This window comes from Syngnathus floridae, chromosome 12, assembly GCF_059516105.1.
Source record: "Syngnathus floridae isolate MCC-2025c chromosome 12, RoL_Sflo_1.0, whole genome shotgun sequence".
NCBI lineage: Eukaryota > Metazoa > Chordata > Actinopteri > Syngnathiformes > Syngnathidae > Syngnathus > Syngnathus floridae.
In genome coordinates, this window is record NC_142424.1 from 11,165,896 (window position 1) to 11,184,974 (window position 19,079).

The following is a 19,079-nucleotide window of genomic DNA, read 5'->3' on the forward strand; positions in this document are numbered from 1 at the left end:
AGAAAAGAAGGAAATAAAGAGGAAAAGAGAGAACACTGCTGGGAGGCTGCCACTCACAGCGGCGCCATACCAAAAAGTTTTCAGTCTTATTGCAATGCAAAAAACAACGTCTTATATTTGGGCCAATACGGTATGCACAATCCAGTTTCTCCAGTCGTCTGCAAACGCACTACGGCCGTCAGAGCGTCACTGTTATGAAAAGCACACAGCAGCACACATAAACTGAATATGTGCAGATGCATCACAATCAGACCGACACAACATGAAATTTCAAGATTTTCAGATTAGCCACGCACGCACAATTAGCGATTAGCTGACCAGGCCTTGTGCTAACTGACCAGTGGTTTGGTATTCCTGTTTACAATGCCCTCCATAATTAATATTGGACAATTTCCCACAGAAAAGCTGAACATCTTTCACGGCCCACCAGTGCGCCGCATGCGTCACAATGGTTTGGAAACACTAATCTAAGTGATGAAATCAGGAAAAAAAGCAGGCATGGTTCCAGGATTTTTGTCTCTCCCGGGACTAAAGGGGGCTTGAACAATACATTCAGGGAATAATTCAGAAATATTTTTAGAACATCAAATAAAATGGGTGGAGTGGCTTAACTGGAGCTACACAGATTTGTATTTATTTGTATTTGTGCTGTTTATTGTCTGTACTTCTGTATTTCATGAAAAAAAAGCAAGGTTTTCCACAGCTTAAGATAAGTTAAAATTCAAGACTTTGTTTTTTTCTTCAGTTTGAAATATGACAATATACCCAATGTCGCATGTTGCCAAAAGATGTGACAGTACAACTATCTAGATTTGAGACTATTTACAAGCATACAATTCTACTGACCATGTGTTCACACTTCTTAAGAAAGAATGATTTAGGACATTTTCATTAAAAATCAGGCCTTATTTTTGGAGTCATGACTTACATGATCTTAAGACTTAAATATCTGCCGGAGCCCTGCAATACCTACAGATGCATCCAATTCAATAGGAGTCTGTAAACAGAGGCGTTTCATTATTTCCAAAGTGCCAGATAAGAAGTAAGGTAGAATTCTCAAAGACTCTACAAACAGTATCGAAGTATTAATATATATATATATATATATATATATATATTGTCTGGAGACATTTTTGCGAAAGTGCATTACCACACACTGCATATTCTGAGAAATGACTATGGTCGTTCCCTTTCTCTACAAAGACTCTCCAAATGGAATATATGCTGAAGAACAAATGGAAAGAAACAAATCCCCTATCAATATTAAAAGTAAAATAACGTTGAGTTTCTTTAAAAGTTGACAGAATTCTATAAATAAGTTAACAGTACAGTACACTGCAATAAGGAGAAAGACACGAGGTGTGCATTCTTCCAAAATCATTAGAGAACTTACTTATCATTAAAATCTATTAGTGTTTTCCTGTACCAGTAAATGATAAACGCCCAGTTTAAAATAAAGCACATCACTACATTACCCACATGTAGTATTCATTGGACAACACAGAGCTCAGTGCCAGACTGATTTTGAGCGTCTCCCGTTCCATCAGTGTCAGTTTCTTTGTGGGTCCTGCTGCGGGCGTCCATTACTCCATCTCGTTCGTAACCGTAAGGCTGTGTATTCTGTCTCAGCTTGATGAGCAGCTCCTTGCCATCACTAGAGGGAAGGTTTCCCAGGAAGTACTGAGGCGTTAGCTCCACAAGCCTGCATGCAACATAGAATCATGGAAGTTGAAAATGCACAAAAAACAGCCACATCATCACTTCTTTTTCACTTCTATTTTAAATGGTCAACAATTTACCTTTATAAAATGAGCTATCAAAATACATGGCTTTGCTTATCCACACAATACATGAATCCGCTCATACTGTCTTATTCTTACAAGTTAATAAACCGACTAGCGGGTAACCCCTCCCATCTCTCAAATTTTTTAAAATGATCAAAAGAGGATTGGAAAAGTTGTTAACTTCAATGACTAAATCACTAAGTTGGCAGCACTGACTGACTGACTGTGCTTGTATAAACTAACTCCATCCTCTCTTTTTGTAGCATTACCGTTATTGAAGCAGTACGCTTCAACAGGGACTTGAAATATGCTAGCCACTAAAACAAAAATATAATAAAAAAAAAAAGTGTTCACAAAAACAAATTTTATGTGATCAAAAAAATAAAACAAAAAAATAAAACAAAAATTATTAGCCCAGCATCAGCTCCTCGATAATTTTAGATCAATGTATTTTTTTCTTTTCATGAATGAAGACCAAACCAAACTACTAAATAGAAGGATGACACAATCAGAACAAAAACATATTATTACTCACAATGGCAACGTTAGAAAATACCGTATTTTCCGGACTATAAGTCGCTCCGGAGTATAAGTCGCACCAGCCATAAAATGCCCCAAAAAGTGAAAAAAAACATATATAAGTCGCTCCGGAGTATAAATCGCATTTTGGGGGCAATTTATTCGACAAAATCCCACACCAAAAACAGTCATGAACGAGCAACAACAGGCTAAACGATAGCAACAACAGGCTAAACGATAGGTATGCTAACGTGACAAACACAAACAAAGAGCTGAGAACAGGCCTGACGTAACATATAGAGTGATTAAGGACAACTATTACATGAGTAACATGTTTATAAAACCATCAGTGTCACTCCAATTCATTAAATAGCAACAACAAGCTAAACGATAGGTATGCTAACGTGACAAACACAAACAAAGAGCTGAGAGCGGGCCTGACGTAACATATAGAGTGATTAAGGACAACTATTACATGAATAACATGTTTATAAAACCATCGGTGTCACTCCAATTCATTAAATCCATCGATCGTTCTTTGTCAACAATGGGTGCGCACGGCTGAGGGCGCTTGCACTTCAAAATATTCCACAGGCTCATATAACGATAGGTAAACTATATTTCAAATAACTATAATACAAGCCAATAATATTATCAAACCATCCGTGCACTTTAATTCCATTAAATCCATCGATCAAATTCCTCGTCCCTTGTCAACATAGCCGCGCGTGCGCCCTGACGTCAGCCTAGTCTTTATTCCACAGATCTACTATATAACTATATTGTAGCGTTAACAAAGTACAAGGATAGATGTGGGTTTGGTAAACGGCTCTTTATTAAACAAAACAAACTTCTAAGCGTGTGGCGGCGTGGACTTCCAGACAGACCAGGCGTGCGTAATGGCCATGTCCGAGCCCCGCGCACCGTTTGCGGACAATCACTCGGCCGAGCGCCGGCCCCCGACTCAGTAGAGTAGGACCGGGCGTGCGTAAAAGCCATAATAGTTTTTCAAACCTTCTCTGTCACTCCAAATCCTTAATTCCTTCAAACTCTTTGTCCTCCGTGTCACTTAGAAATGATCACCGCTAATGATGCCGGTAGTGGGCACGTTTGTATGTAAACAACCGCCGCGCCGCGCTACTGACGTCACTTGAAATAGTAATCCATTGGTACATCACGGTTCTCCAAACTTTCTTTCTGCTGCTCGATTACTGTTTTCAGCTGCATATTTTACAACTTGAAGTTTGTAACCTGCAAAATATGAGTTTCTTTTTGGTGCCATTTTTCTTAAGCCCACCCAGTTGATGAGTCACGGTCAACGGTGAAATTTAGAGCGCCCTCATCCAGTTTCGTCTGAAAATATAATTTCTTTGGGTTGTTTTATCAAAGTCAAAGTCTGCTTTATCGTCGATTTTTTTTTTTTTTTTATATATATACTAAGACACACAAAGAGATTGAAATTACGTTTCCACTATCCCTCGGTGAGATAGTACACATATGCATACAAGCAACACAAAAAAAAACCAAGAAGGCACAAACAATGAATAAATAAGAGTGTTGAATAAATGATAAATAAACAAATAATAATAAATAATAATAATAAATATAATAGGAGCAAAAATGGAGCAAGTGTACATACAGCAGACAGTGGACTTGGATATGGTGCTTTAAAGTGTTAATTGGTTTATTTGATGTTTTCTCTATTTTTTATGTTTTGAATATGTTCAAGATAAAGATATAAAAGCATGTGAAGTGATCAACTATACTAAAAATAACATGGGAAGTGGTCAACTATACTTGTAAGTGATGTCTTAACGATCAAATAAAAATTTGTGGAAAAAAAACATATATAAGTCGCTCCTGAGTATAAGTCGCCCCCCCACCCAAACTATGAAAAAAACCGCGACTTATAGTCCGGAAATTACGGTAATAATAATAATAATAATTTTAAAAAATCAATAACGCAACACGGTGAAGCACTGGTTAGCACGTCCGCCTCACAGTTTAGGGGGTGCAGGTTCGATTTCACCTCCGGCCCTCCCTGTGTAGAGATTGCATGTTCTTCCCGTGCCTGCGTGGGCTTCATCTGGGTACTCCGGTTTCCTCCCACATCCCAAAATCATGCCTGGTAGGCCAATTGAGCACTCCAAATTGCCCGTAGGTGTGACTGCGAGTGCGATGGTTGTTCCGAAGAGCGATGCCGTCTGGAGTCTCGGCTCCTGGTAGGTTCAACCATGGCGGTAAGGTCGAAGGGGAGGTTCCAGACAAAGTGCAATCCAAAGACCTCAACGGTGGGAGTGGCAGAGGATGACACTGTGAGTCACAACGGCACTGAAGGCGGATGAAGGCTGCAACAGAGGGTGGTCTCCAATCGTCATGGACTCCATGCCATTGGATCCCGGCCCCTTTCTGCCAAGGACCGTGTGGTGGCTGCAGGCGTACCAGTCTCCCCACGCTAAAAGACGTCACGTGCAGGCATCCTCCTGAAGGGAACTTTTTCCATTTTACATCCTTGACAACAAAGTCCTGTGGCGATCAGGAAGTAGTAACGGGGGCAGGACAGTGAGGTCTGGCAGCCCCTAGCCACAACCTGGCACACAGGCGGTGGGTGTTAGATTCAGTCGTTAAGTTCTTGGACTGAGGCAGAAGAGCTTCTCGGCAGCTGCACCCATGACTGAGCAGCCCTATTCAGGATCCACTCTGCTCACCCCATTAGGGGAGGGCGTTAGAAAAGGTACCCTAAACATAGCCTGCCTCACAAAATCCTGCCTGGAATACAGCATCCAGAGGGATCACCACCACGCGGTCAGAAACAAAAACATGTACACATTGGAGCCTGGAACGTGCGGACCCTAACGGACAATCAAGCCAGCGATCGACCTGAAAGGCGAACTGTCATCATCTCCAGAGAGCTAAGGAAGTTCCAGATCGACATCGCAGCACTCTCCGAGACCCGACTGGCAGATGAAGGGCAGCTGAAGGAGGAAAAAGGTGGATATACTTTCTTTTGGAAAGGAAAGCCTGCAACTGAGCCAAGAATCCACGGTGTGGGTTTTGCTATCAAGAACCGCCTCATCAACCACCTCCATGAACTCCCTGTGGGCATTAACGAGCGCCTAATGACCATACGCCTGATGCTTGCCAACAATCAGATGGCCACGGTCATTAGTGCCTAAGCACCAACACTTGATGCACAGGACGAAGTGAAGGAGGCCTTCTACGCTGACCTGGACAAAGTTCTATCGGAAGTCCCCAACGAGGATAAGCTAATCCTGCTTGGAGACTTCAACGCCAGAGTGGGACAAAACCACCACCTATGGAGGGGTACGCTGGGGAGAGAAGGGGTTGGAAACACAAACTCTCATCACTACTAACCAAGTGCTCAGAACACAACCTGGTCATCACCAACACACCTTTCCGTCCAAAAAACAAGTTCAAAACATCTTGGATGCATCCTCGCTCCAAACTGTGGCATCTCATCGACTATGTCATTGTCCGCTCTAAAGACCGCCGAATTGTCCTAAACACCAGAGCAATGACCAGTGCAGACGACTGCTGGACCGACCATCGCCTCATTCGCTCCATCATGTCTATCCACCTAATGCGGAAAAAACGGATGCAGAAAAGACAGTGCCGGCCAAGAATTAACATAGAGCTGTTGAATGACACCGCCTTCCAACAACAGCTGCAGGAGGCTCTTAGTGCAGCGCTGCCCAACCACTACCCAGAGGATACTGAAACACACTGGAGCGAGCACACTTTCAACTACCATAATGAACACCTGCAAAAAAATCCTCGGTCACAAAAAGCGGACGTATTAAGACTGGTTTGATGAGAATGACACTGAAATCCAGCAGTAATTAACAACAAGCGGCAAGCTTTCATCACCTGGCAAAACGACATCCACTGCAAGGTGAAAAGAGTAGCCCATGCCAAAGCAAAGGCAGCTGTCCAAACACAGGTTAGCAAACTGAAGAACCAATGGTGGACAAAGAAGGCTCTGGAGATCAAGCAGCTTGCTGACTCTGGAGACACGAGAGGCTTCTTTGATGCCACAAGAGCGGTGTATGGTCCCAGCCACCACTGCCTAACCCCCCTTCGCACTAAGGATGGCTTGCTGCTGAAGGACAAGGAGGCAATTGCAAACAGGTGGAAAGAACACTACGAGAACCTCTTAAACAGGGGCACTATACCTGAGATGGAGGCTCTTGATCAACTACCACAACAGCCCACAGCTGAAAGCATGGGAGAGCCACTCAGCCTGAACGAGCTGCAGGATGCCATCAGGAAGATGAGGAACAACAAGGCTGCTGGGCCCGATGGAATTCCAGCAGAGGTCTTGAAGAAAGGCGGACCCAACCTTCTCAAGCACATCCATGCCCTGCTTCTTAAGATCTGGGAAATCCCTGCGCAGCTCAGAGATGCCTTAATCATCTCCGTATTCAAGAAAGGAGACAAGGCAGACTGCGGGAATTACCGTGGCATTTCTCTCCTCTCCACCATAGGGAAAGCCCTCGCTCGGGTTCTGGCCAACAGAGTCACCCCCCTGTCAAAACGCATCCTTCCTGAGTCTCAGAGTGGATTTCGCCCAAGTAGAGGCACCACAGACATGGTTTCCATTGCTCGACAACTGCAAGAAAAATGCTGGGAACAAAATCAACCACTATACATGGCCTTCATAGACCTCACCAAGGCCTTCGATTCAGTTAGCCGTCAGGCCCTTTGGCTGGTTCTATCCAAGATTGGCTGCCCAGACAAATACATCAAAGTACTGAGACTACTGCATGATAACATGTCAGCCACAGTGCTTAGCGGCAGTGGAGATGAGACGGAACCCTTCAGGGTTGACACAGGTGTCAAACAGGGATGCATTATCGCTCCAACACTATTTTCCATCTTTATCAAGTCAAGTCAAGTTTATTTGTATAGCCCTAAATCACAAACAAAAATTGACAATTATTCTCAAAGCATCCCCTGATCTTAAGCTCCCAAAAGGGCAAGGAAAAACTCAAAAAAACCCTGCCAGAGGAAAATGAGAAACCCTGAGAAGGGACCACAGATCGCTGCTATCCTCCGCCACACAAGCAAGCATCTGCCTCACGGAGTCAAAATCATGTACAGAACTGACGGTCAACTTCTCAACATCGCTAAAGGTCAAACCACCACCATATCCATCATGGAGATGCAGTATGCGGACGACAATGCCCTTGTAGCCCTGTCGGAAGAAGACCTACAGAGTATTCTGTCTGCCTTCGCAAAGGCATACGTACAAACAGCTTGGTCTAGCCATTAATATAAAAAAGACCCAAATCCTTCACCAACCACTACCAAACTGCAGTTTCCTGTCCGCCCCCCAAACATCTCTATTGATAACATCCGACTGGAAAAGGTTGACCACTTCCCCTATCTCGGCAGCCTCCTGTCATCTAAAGCCACCATTGATAATGAAATTGACCATCGCCTCAGCTGTGCCAGTGGGGCTTTCTCAAGGCTACGGAAGCGAGTCTTCGAGAATCGTGACCTCCAAGCAAAGATCAAAATCCTGGTCTACAAAGCTGTGGTCCTCCCCACCCTTCTGTATGGGTCAGAAGCCTGGACCACATACAGCAGGCACTTAAGGGCACTGGAGACCTACCATCAGAGATGCCTCCGGAAAATCCTCAGGATCAGCTGGAAGGACCGACGCACCAACACCAGCATCCTGGAGAAGGCTGGCTTGCCTACCATCACTGCCACCATTGCCCAAAACCAACTCAGATGGATTGGCCATGTAATCCGCATGTCTGACTCTCGCCTCCCAAAACAAGTTCGCTGAAGGAAAGAGGGCCCCGGGAGGTCAGAAGAAGAGGTTGAAGGACAACATAAAAGCAAACCTGATGAAGTGTCACATAAACCTTAAAACTTGGGAAGACAAGGCCACAGACTGGACGACGTGGAGAAACCTTGTCCGTGACGGCGCCGCTCAATATAACGTTGACCTACACCATGCTGCTCAAGACAAACGCAGTCACAGAAAGGAGAGAGCCTCCACCAAGCAAGCCCAACCCAAACCCACCACCATTACATTCCCCTGTCCACACTGCACCAGAGTTATCGGGTCCAGGATCGTCCTCTTGACCCACCTGAAGACCCACAAAGACCAGGAAGGAGGACCGTCATACTCAACTACGAGTGACCGCCGATGATGATGATGATGATCACTGTGTGCCCTGCGATTGGTTGGCAACCAGTTCAGGGTGTCCCCCGCCTACTGCCTGATGACAGCTGGGATAGGCTCCAGCACGCCCACAACCCCCGTGGGAACAAGCGGTACATATGATGCATGGATGGATGGATGGATGGATGGATGGATGGATGGATGGACGGACGGACGGACGGACAAATTAATAATACTCACAATAGTAATAATAATAATAACAATAATAAAGATGAATCAATTAGTATTAAATTAGTAGTAAAAGTATTTACACTTGGTATTAACTTGCCTTTAACCATTTGTTAACGTAACAAACTAAAACGGAAGCAATACAAACACCCTGAGAATTGTTACGTGGTTTAAAAAAAAACCTGACTGAGAAATGTAATAGCAAGTACTTTCAGTCTCAAATACTCTTGTTATATAAAAAGTGTCTAGTTCTGTGTGTTTAAGCTAATTGAACTATGTATATATTAAATAGGACGTCTTAAAGTCTTGAATGCACTATTTGACTTACATCTGTGGGTGGACCTCAGATATGATGCGTATGCAGTTGTCACAGGAGATAGTGAATTCGTGGTAGAGAACCCAGGCAGGTGGGGCAGGACAGGGCTGATGACACAGGTATGACGAGAGAGGGTGCAGGTGAGCCACATGGCGGTGAGTTAACAGGAGGTAGTTACCTGAACCATCCACATCGTGAGCCACCTAAGGAGGAAAACAACCCCAATCAATTACTTCAAATGAATGTACTGTATGTATGTAGATATGTATAAAAACCGTAAGAGTTTTTAAAAGAAAATATGTGAAAATATCAAGGTTAGAAACATTTATTTGGCTTGTTTTCTTAAAAATATAATCTAAATGATTCATTGATGGACCGTCGTTAGCCATAGAGGTACAGTCTCTGAGGAGTTTAGTATTTGCACAATAAACAGCTACTCGGCTCATTGTTTTAGTTACGCATAGACTTTTGCTCCCATCATTTTAATGTATGACAGATGTCAAATTATCTATTTTCTTTAGTTACATTAGCAATTGAACATAATTTTTGGGTGGTGTTGAGTTACTGCAAGTGTGTCATAGTGTATGATTGCAAACTATAGAATCAAAAGGTATTTAGGAACTCACGCCAGATGGTTGTTATTTCCCCCCTGAAAAGTTGTCATTTTGACAGTACCAGGATTCCGCCCAACACCCAAGATAGAGGTAAGATCATCTTCTTACTTGAGCAGGGTTCCTTGGTACCAGGATGTTTTTATATTAGGCATGGCTTTGTCACTATTTTGTAATAAAGTGGAAGGACTAATAAATAGTACTATATTGTACTTAAACATTACAGAAGATTAGGTTTGGAGTCTATAAATCTAATTCCAGCTAAAAACATTGCTTTTCCCTTTGATCTTTTTTAACATCAAAATTGCAAAAGAATTTGTCACCATATCAGTTCTGTGTTTCAGATCCATCCTGAACTGACATCATTGTGTCAGGATATGTGGTTCAAATGTCTCAAGGATTAACTCAAATAAACCAGGATCTTACTTTAAGGAAGAGGCCTGAGATGAGAGCCCTCTTGATATTTGTGCAGTTGTCCTGGCAACCAAAAGCAGGGCGTGACACAGGAAGTTCAATTCGCTGCATGACCTCCAGCAGCTCGGCCCTGATGACCACAGCCAGCCGCAAGGCCACGTGGTTCAGGAAGTGTGTCATGCACCATGCCTCATCTTGATTATCTGCATTTAGCACACACAATTAATAATGCATTTGCTGACTAAGTTCAGGGCTCTTCCAATTAAACTGCTGTATATTATCATCATTTTATTCTGTGTACACGTATTGATAATAGTGAATTACAATCTAACAATCACTATGCAACTAACTCAATTTACTCTGACAGACTCCACCATCGGCTTTCCCGAACCACAAACTAGGTGCATGTGAACTTACATTCCATGTAGGCATTGTAAACGTTAATGAGAGACATGTGGTCGCCTTCATTGTGCATTAGAGGTCGCCAATGAGCAAGGGCAGCCTCCTCTCTGTTTGTTTCCGGCCTCGAGAAGCAGGAAGGAGCTGACAAAAGACAAGGAATTGACCATTAACTTGCAAAAGCGGCTGATTTCCATTTATATTTCAAATTGGATAATGGTTGAAGAGATGTTAAGCTTTTGCTTTAACTTTAGCTCCAGACCTGTCAGCATTGCAGCGATAGTGAGCAGCTCATCAACGCAGTCATATTCGCAAGATGCTATCAGGGCTTTAGCCAAATGCGGCTCCAGCGGCAGTTCTGACATTATGATGCCCACTTCTGATAGGTTACCATCGTCATCCAGTGCTGCTAGGTAGTCTAAGTCCTCCAAGGCTTGCATTAAAGCCTCTGGGGCTGGGAAAGAGATAACAAAATATAGACAGAGGAAAAACAGACACCACCTTGATTTCAAAACATGTAAACAACAACTGTCTGTCCGCCCGCCCGCCCTCCCATCCGTCTGTCTATCACACCAAACCATTTCTAAATACATGAAAAATACAAAGTTGCGATTATCATGCTGGCTTGGCCATTGGGAAGCATTCCACTTTAAATGTGGCCTTCTTGCAAGATTAATTGCCCACCCATGGCTGTGACATGCTTTGGCAAAAATACCCCAAGCATTAAGATTTAGAGCACACTTTTCAACCTTTGCTTTAGATCTTCTCTGAAATCTTTTGAGAAGGTAGTCCTCAAGTATTAAAAATGAGCATGATTCCAACTTTTTAAGAGCGTATAGTCCGCCAACTTCACTAAAGAACAAAAGTAGGCACATAGTCCGCCAACTTCACTAAACAACAAAGTAGGGGTTGTTTAACAGAATAATAATACTCTTAGCTAACGCTACACACAAAATTGCAACATAACTTTTAGCAGTTAGAAGCCATTTGGTAACTGTTGCCCTTTGAACCGCAAGAATAATTCAGTGTCAGCGACATCAAGGCTACAGCAGCAGAGCCAGAAAAATTAACTCCTCTCATTGCAATAGGGCTCATGTATGAAGCAATTTCATATTTGTTATGAAAACACATTAATAAATAGGATTTAACCATCAGGTTTCCATGGAACACAAGGTTCAGATTAACTCCAGTTTTTTTTTTTGGAACACATAAAAGATACCTGGTCTGTCTAGGAATTTGCATTGACCCATGTCTGCAATGTCCAGTCTCTTGAGCAACAAGACTAAGTGGCTGAGATTTTCCTCCATTACGCCAGGACAATGAGCTTCCCCCATGCCCTTATCATACATAGACTGGGGGTACAGGCGCAAACACAGTCCTATAGGGACACAAAAGGTAAAACATTCAGAAAATTGTTAGGACATGGCAAGCTATAACATTCACCCAGCAGCTTAATTCCTCAAATTTCAATTTGTGCACAAACACCTCATCTACAGAGATGTCTGTGATGCCTTTTACACTATTATGACCTACCAGGAAGTTTGCTATTCACTCTTTGAGCTCGCATGTCCGCCTGTGTTTTGCTGATTGTCTTCAGCATTTGTGAGTTTGCTCTTATCTGAGGATTGTAAACCTGAGGAGTAAAATTACGAAAAAAAAATAGATGTCAGAAATTTAGGCACGGCACTGGCTATAAACTAGAAGCACAGCTAACAGTGGAAGAAGAAAACATTTTTGCCATAATAAAAATTTGGGAGCAATTGGCAAATGTATTTGTTTGTATAACAATAGCATAGCTCCTGCTTTAGAGATATATCAGTCTGTAATATCCACAAACTTACAGTTTTGAGTTGAAGGCCTGTGTCTATGACATAGCGAATGGCTGGGAGGGAGAAGGAAGCCTCAGCCAGGCTATTGGTGAGAATGACTTTCCTCTGGATCGCTGGCTCTTCCGCCACACCCAGTGTTGTGCTGTCCTTTCCCTCCAACCCATCATTCTCCTTTTGGGTGGACATTTCAGTGTTGTACACTCGTTGAGTCAGCGCACCCAGTCCAGTGTGGAGGGGAATGAGCTTGAGTGAACCAAGGTGAGGACTTAGGGATGCATGGTCTGCTTCAAGTTGTGTAGCACATTCGTCTATTTCCTACACAATAAAACAAAGAACAGAATATTCTTCAGCATCCATGTCAAACAAATTGAACAGCAAAACCACAGAGGAGTTTATTCAAAGAACTTGGTCTCTTTAATAGTTGTACTATGTTCATTTTGTTTTCACTTGTCAATTATTTATCAACCTAAATATCTTGTTTGTGATAAAAGAACCAGTTAAATAATTGGTCTCTATAAATATGACAACTTTCTGTGTCGGCCACTTGTTATTCTTTGATTCAAGATTTATGGTGAAAATATTCTCTTTTTAATGGACAACAGAAATTGGATGAAAGCTTTAATAATGGGAAAAAAAATCCACTTAATTACTGTGGCTAGTGAGCATGTTGACATTGTGATACTCCAAGTGTCAAGCATAAAAAGTAAAACTTGCACCTGTGCACTTGCAAGAAACACCATCATATCGCCCTCCTCTCCTTTTCGGTGAAGATCTAGAACCATGTGAGAAGCAGCAATCACAGGGTCCTTCTGAGGTGGAAGCTCCTGATACATAATTTCCATTTTGTTCTGGTTGATAGAGTTCCTCTCCTCTTCTACCACACCTTCCTTTTCTTGTCCATTTGTAGGTGCCTCCGATGGGAGGCTGCCCATGCAGAGGTGAGGGACGGCAGGACCCAGGAAGGAGGCAAGCCGAGGAGCGAGAGTCGGGTGAGTCAGAAGAACCACGTGGAAGTTATCTGGCCTCTGACGGCAGACGTCGCACAGCAGCCCAAGCAGCACATCCGTCGCTACGGTGCGCTCTTGGAGCTCGTCCAGAACCACGATGCCATATTGATGCAGCAAGGGATCTGACATCATTTCCTCGAGCAGGAGCGTGTCGCTGACAAACCTTAAGGTAGAAACCAAGGTCAACTTCGAGAACTAAAGGGAAATGTGCTTTCGGGAGTTTGCAAACATATTTTTTAAGGTTGTGTTAAACTTATAATCATATTAATATCTAGTATTGGAGTGCTCGTGTGGATTGGTGGGGGCCGAAGAATGTGCAGGCAAACTGCATGAACTTGTTTTCTTCGAAGTGTTGTGGAATAGGCCCGGATAGGGAGTACCGGAGGAGACAACCTCAAGGTCGGTGAGGAACGAGAACAACAGCACGTCTATGAGACCGGGCTTCGAGGGGAAAACCCAACCGCCTGACCTCAGCGACACCTGGACCGGGGAGGAGATGGCCATCGACCAATCATCTCACAATATTTTGCATGCTTTAATATTCATATTGTGTTTCTTTAAAACTGGGCAACCCGGAAGAATGTGTCGTCTTTTGGTGGTCACAAAAACGCACGAGTTTTAGTGTGAGGGACCCGGGACCCAGGCCTGTATTAGTGCGCTTTGTCAGGAATAAACAATTGGTAAATTTGGTCTAATTGATCTACTGGTCTTCTCTTTGACAGAACGAACTCGCAAAATTGTTAGGTGCGCCAGTGTGTGGATTAGGACATAGCAATTTATGTGTTAAGTGTTGATCGCAATTTGGAGTCAGATCAATAACTAGAATCCGTAACCTAACAGAACCAGATAACACACCATCAAACACTGCAAACGGTTAAGTGAAGGAAAGCGTTTTGCTAAAAGCAATCAATACTGTATATGCCAAAAAGAGAACGTTATTGGATTACTGTATATTGGTCTACATGCAAAATCCCAGATGTTAGTGCTCAAAACCAAGCGGCCCATTCCATGGCTCATATTTTATCATACCTCCTGTTGCTGACTTTTGTTCTTTGCTAGAGGAGTATCATTTGATTAAGCCTCCTCTAACATTTCATGATTTAAATTTTAAATTTTTATTTTATTTTTTATAAAAGGTGGATAGGCGCACTGGGTAGCACGTCCGCCTCACAGTTAGGAGGGTGCGGGTTCGATTCCACCTCCGGCCCTCCCTGTGTGGAGTTTGCATGTTCTCCCCGGGCCCGCGTGGGTTTTCTCCGGGCACTCCGGTTTCCTCCCACATTCCAAAAACATGCTTGGTAGGCCGATTGAAGACTCCAAATTGTCCCTAGGTGTGAGTGTGAGTGCGATTGGTTGTCTGTCTCTGTGTGCCCTGCGATTGGCTGGCAACCAGTTCAGGGTGTCTGCCCGCCTACTGCCCGATGACGGCTGGGATAGGCTCCAGCACGCCCGCGACCCCCGTGGGGACTAAGCGGTTCAGAAAATGGATGGATGGATGGATGGATGGATAAAAGCCTATATCATTCCTGCTAATATCAGCTTAATATTGGTATCAGACAGTAAGTAGTCTTGGTTGAAATATTGGCATTGATTCAGAAGTGATAGTTGTTTTTGGGCCATCCCTAGTACTCACAAAATAGACTAGTATACCACTCATTTCTAGCATTCATTATTTCATCCATAACTGCTTGAACCCTCACTCACTGTTTTCAAACCTCAAGTTCTTACAGATGTGACAACCCTAAACAAATATGGATTCAAATCACGATGTTAGCTGTCATGTGCTGGAGTTGATGTAGGATAATATAATGCTAATATGCTTGCAGCATACGTAGCAACAGCAGTCTCTTGAAAATAAACATGAATACAATTTCCAAGAAAAAAGGTTTCTGGTGCACACATTTAGGTGACGCTAAAAATGCACATTTATTTTATTTCATAATTTGACAGCCCGGCGAAGGCAACACTGGTGGTATCAAATTACACTGCTGTAACACATTTACTGCCACCTTAGAATGCAAAGTGCAGGAAATAAAGAACACTCAAGGTGTGGTAGCAAGTAAATGCAGAGACAAATTTCACCACACCCAGATGTGTGTGTGACAATCATTGGGTCCTTATCTTTTTTTTCCCTTTAAAACATGGATCATGTGACATCATACAAAATTGGTGAAATTCAATCATGTGACCTAGTTTGACTCTGCTATAATTATTATACAGGACATAATGTAGATGTGGGGAAAATGAAAAGGCTTTTTCAGGCTGGTGTATCAGATTCATGACCATTGGCGTTGTGAAGCTGTTTTAAAACAATTATTTTTGTACTTCAGACTTAGAGGTCCTTATTCTTTTCAAAATATAAAACATGGTCATACAAACAAATAAGAGGGCAAATGTTTTAGGATTAGTTGTTGGTAGTGAATAAAACATTTGTTTCCATGTTTCATGGGAACTGATATGATTATAATCATATTAGAAGCTTATAGTGTATTAGAAAATATGCTAAATAATGTAATATAAAAATTTATTAATAATATATTGTCATATAGGGCGGCACGGTGGGGCACTGGTAAGCATGTCCGCGTTCACAGTTCAGAGGTTGCGGATTCGAATCCACCTCCGCACTTCCTGTGCGGAGTTTGCATATTCTCCCCGTCCCTGGAGGGAGGGAGGGAGGGAGGCTTGGGATGGATATATTGTCATATACAATGTACAACAATTTAATTATACATTTAAGTGTTTAACCATCATCAATGCAGTAACCATACAACAGAGATGATATTTAGTGCAAATAATACTTGCAACTCAATGACACCCCCACTAAGTTATGTTTTTATTTAAGAGCAAGTACTTGGAAATGCAGTTGTGCAAACAATATAATGACAGCATGCTAGTAGGCTTTGTCATGTGTTCTGACCTGAGCAAGGTATCTGGTGTACAACTGTCATCATGAGCCACCCCGTAGCCCACCTCCAGACCCAAGCTGAGGTCCATCTCATCGGCCACACGAAGGGCCAGACTGACCGCTGCCACTGAATAAGGTTGGGAGCAACAAACCAGGCCTTGAGAGAATTCATAAGACAAAGCATATTCCACACACCACTGTGGCACCTAGAACAAAAGAAAAAGAGGGAGAAAAATCATCAAGAAGAGCAAGTAGTAATACATTCAATATGCTCTACAGCAGAGGTGTCAAACTCAAGGCCCGGGGGCCAGATACGGCCCACAAATCATTTTATTTGTGTATATTATTATATATAAGCAATGACTGACAGAAAGAGGATTAACTACTACATTTGAAGTCCTGCTTCCTGCTGGTGACTGGTTCACATTCATTTGCCCCTCCCTCCAGTTGCATCGGGTACATAGTACATATCAAATTAATATCAAAAGAGACTGAATTTTAAACATATTAAAATCATATACATGACACATTGGGCAAAAAAACGAATTGATCTGCAGTTTGAACATTGCCTTTGACACCTTTAGCAAAGTGCAGAAAATGAGCCAAGCGATTATTATTATTATTATCCACCCGTCCGTCCGTTCGTCCATTATCTGTACCGCTTCTCCCCATAATTATGATTATTATTACATTTTTAATATTACATTGTCTTAATTTCTTTCAGTGATTACATTTTCAGTTTCAGACAGGAGTTTTTATTTTGGTGCATTCCTAGTCATTTGGACTAAGTAGTAGTAAGAATGATAACAGCGGAGGGTTGGTGCACCGGCCCAAGGAGAACCAATAAAATTTCCTCTTGTGGGACAGTTGCAATGTGTTTCTCTTTATTTATTTACCTGAGTGCTCTTTCCGGCTCCACTGGGTGCACTCAGCAGCACCATGTTGTGACTCTCCAGGTGCTCCATTAGATTCTGCCTTAACTTCCATATGGGAAGTTGTTGCCTTTCTTGCAGGAGGGTGTAGTAGCGAGAAGAAAAAGGCAGACCATCATATGGGTTCACTTCAAGGTCTCTAAGACCATCCTCGTTCTGGCCGTCTTCAAGCCCATCCTCGTCTAACTCCTCAGATAAAAAGGAAGACATGGAAAGAGAATCCAGTGTTTTGGAAAGTCCAGACATGGGACAGGGCTTCACGGGTAATGATGACATCAGTAGCAAGTGGGAATGATGACTAAATGAGAGCGAGAGGCTGGTTGGCAGGGTGTTTACCTGTAAAATGGTGAAGAAAAATAATCAATGACAATGAATGCACAGGATTCCTAAAACTTCTTTGACAGAAACGAGGGTAAATGACATGTGCAACTCAGCCTTCAAGCTCGATGAACTACAGCTGTTTCGAGCCAACCATGACTCCTGAAAAACACTGGCGTGGATCTTCTACCGGTATCAACAAAGGTGGCTGGCCACATTATATGCCTCAAATTTATGCCTGTTCACGCTCCAGATGTTTACATTGTGCCCAGAACTCATGCTAATGCTAAGGCTAATGAGGCGCAACAGGAGTGTAATGACATCATTGCTCCCCACAATCCAAAATAAGGTACAACCATGTGAAATTTCCAGACATTCTCCCAAGTTTTACTACCTTGTTGCCATATGCGGGTGGATAACGTGTGTAGTATACAATATACACATATATGTACATAGTGCATACAGAGCGCTGCACCTCAGGTTCTTCGACCACATGGCCTCAATGCTGGCTCCGGCCTCTAAACCAGCCATCAAATCACACGTAGCTACAACACTTACAGGGCTGCAAGAAGAGCTAAATATCCGTATGCTCAGAAAATCCAGGTCTGCTTACCCTCCAATGTCCCTTGGAGCATGTGGAAAGGTATTAAGTGCATCAGCAACTACAATATTAAGGACGTCAAGGATGCACAATGCTCAAGAGACAATGCACATTTGGATATAAAGTCTTTCCCAGCAAGCAGATATAATTTTTACTTGCTTTAGGGACCAGTTACACACCAGAATATTTTGAGTTATGCCCAAATTAAATATTTCATAAAATTACAAATAAGCATGAAGAAAGCTCTGACTAAAAACAGGCACGTGTTATGTTGCTTTGTTACATACAGAGAGCCAGAACAAAAGGAAAGAAGGTGGGTGTTGGGGTGAGGGAGATAAGAGCGCCAGGAAGGCACCTCAAGAAGTGGATTTCACTATTTAAAGTGAGAAAATGGGCAAAGTTCAAGGAAAGATGACACACAAAAGAATATTTACAATGGATACAAAGGGCCTATAGGTTTGTATCATCTCTTTGTAAAAAGAGCTTTATTGCTAGACACAAAAGTTGATCATTTACCGTAATTTTCGGACTATAAGTCGCACCGGAGTATAAGTCGCACCAGCCATAAAATGCACAATACAGTGAAAAAAAAACATATAGAAGTCGCACCGGAGTATAAGTCGCACTTTTGGGGCAAATTTATTCGTCAAAATCCAACACCAAGAACAGACATGAACCAGCAACAACAGGCTAAACGATACGGTATGCTAACGTGACATACACAAACGAGGAGCTGAGAACGGGCCTGAGTAACATTTAGAGTTATTCAAGTATTGCATAAATAACACGTTTATCAAACCATCTGTGTCACTCCAATTCATTAAATCCATCGATCGTCCTTTATGTAAACAATGCCGCGTATGCGCCACATATGCGCCGCTGACGTCGGACTCGTAAGTTGCATTTCTAATTATTCCACAGACCCATATAACGATATATAAAGTATATTTCAAATAACTATCATATAACAACAATATTATCAAACCATCTGTGTCACTCCTAATCATTAAATCCATCGATCAAATTCCTCGTCCTCGCCGCACAGATCTAGTATACAAC

At 42.6% G+C, this 19,079-nt stretch overlaps 1 protein-coding gene across 12 annotated transcripts in view; it reads right to left on the reverse strand.

Moving 5' to 3' along the window:
- dqx1 (DEAQ box RNA-dependent ATPase 1) overlaps positions 1–19,079 on the reverse strand; it is a 39,194-nt gene that overhangs the window by 17,298 nt on the left and 2,817 nt on the right. For 5 of the 12 annotated variants that reach the window (XM_088391805.1, XM_088391807.1, XM_088391801.1 and 2 more), the window contains 11 exons: positions 17,066–17,437; positions 16,182–16,375; positions 12,974–13,427; positions 12,270–12,572; positions 11,962–12,061; positions 11,648–11,806; positions 10,691–10,882; positions 10,447–10,572; positions 10,042–10,232; positions 9,017–9,207; positions 608–1,702 (listed from right to left, as the gene is read on the reverse strand). In XM_088391805.1, coding sequence (XP_088247931.1) covers positions 1,489–1,702; positions 9,017–9,207; positions 10,042–10,232; positions 10,447–10,572; positions 10,691–10,882; positions 11,648–11,806; positions 11,962–12,061; positions 12,270–12,572; positions 12,974–13,427; positions 16,182–16,375; positions 17,066–17,377 — 2,436 coding nt within the window. In that variant the 5' untranslated portion in view covers positions 17,378–17,437 and the 3' untranslated portion in view covers positions 608–1,488. Of the gene's footprint in view, positions 1–607; positions 1,703–7,938; positions 8,115–8,197; positions 8,578–9,016; positions 9,208–10,041; positions 10,233–10,446; positions 10,573–10,690; positions 10,883–11,647; positions 11,807–11,961; positions 12,062–12,269; positions 12,573–12,973; positions 13,428–16,181; positions 16,376–17,065; positions 17,438–18,032; positions 18,309–19,079 lie in introns of those variants that run through there. The other 7 variants (XR_015861656.1, XR_015861655.1, XR_015861654.1 and 4 more) reach the window with 7 other exon arrangements.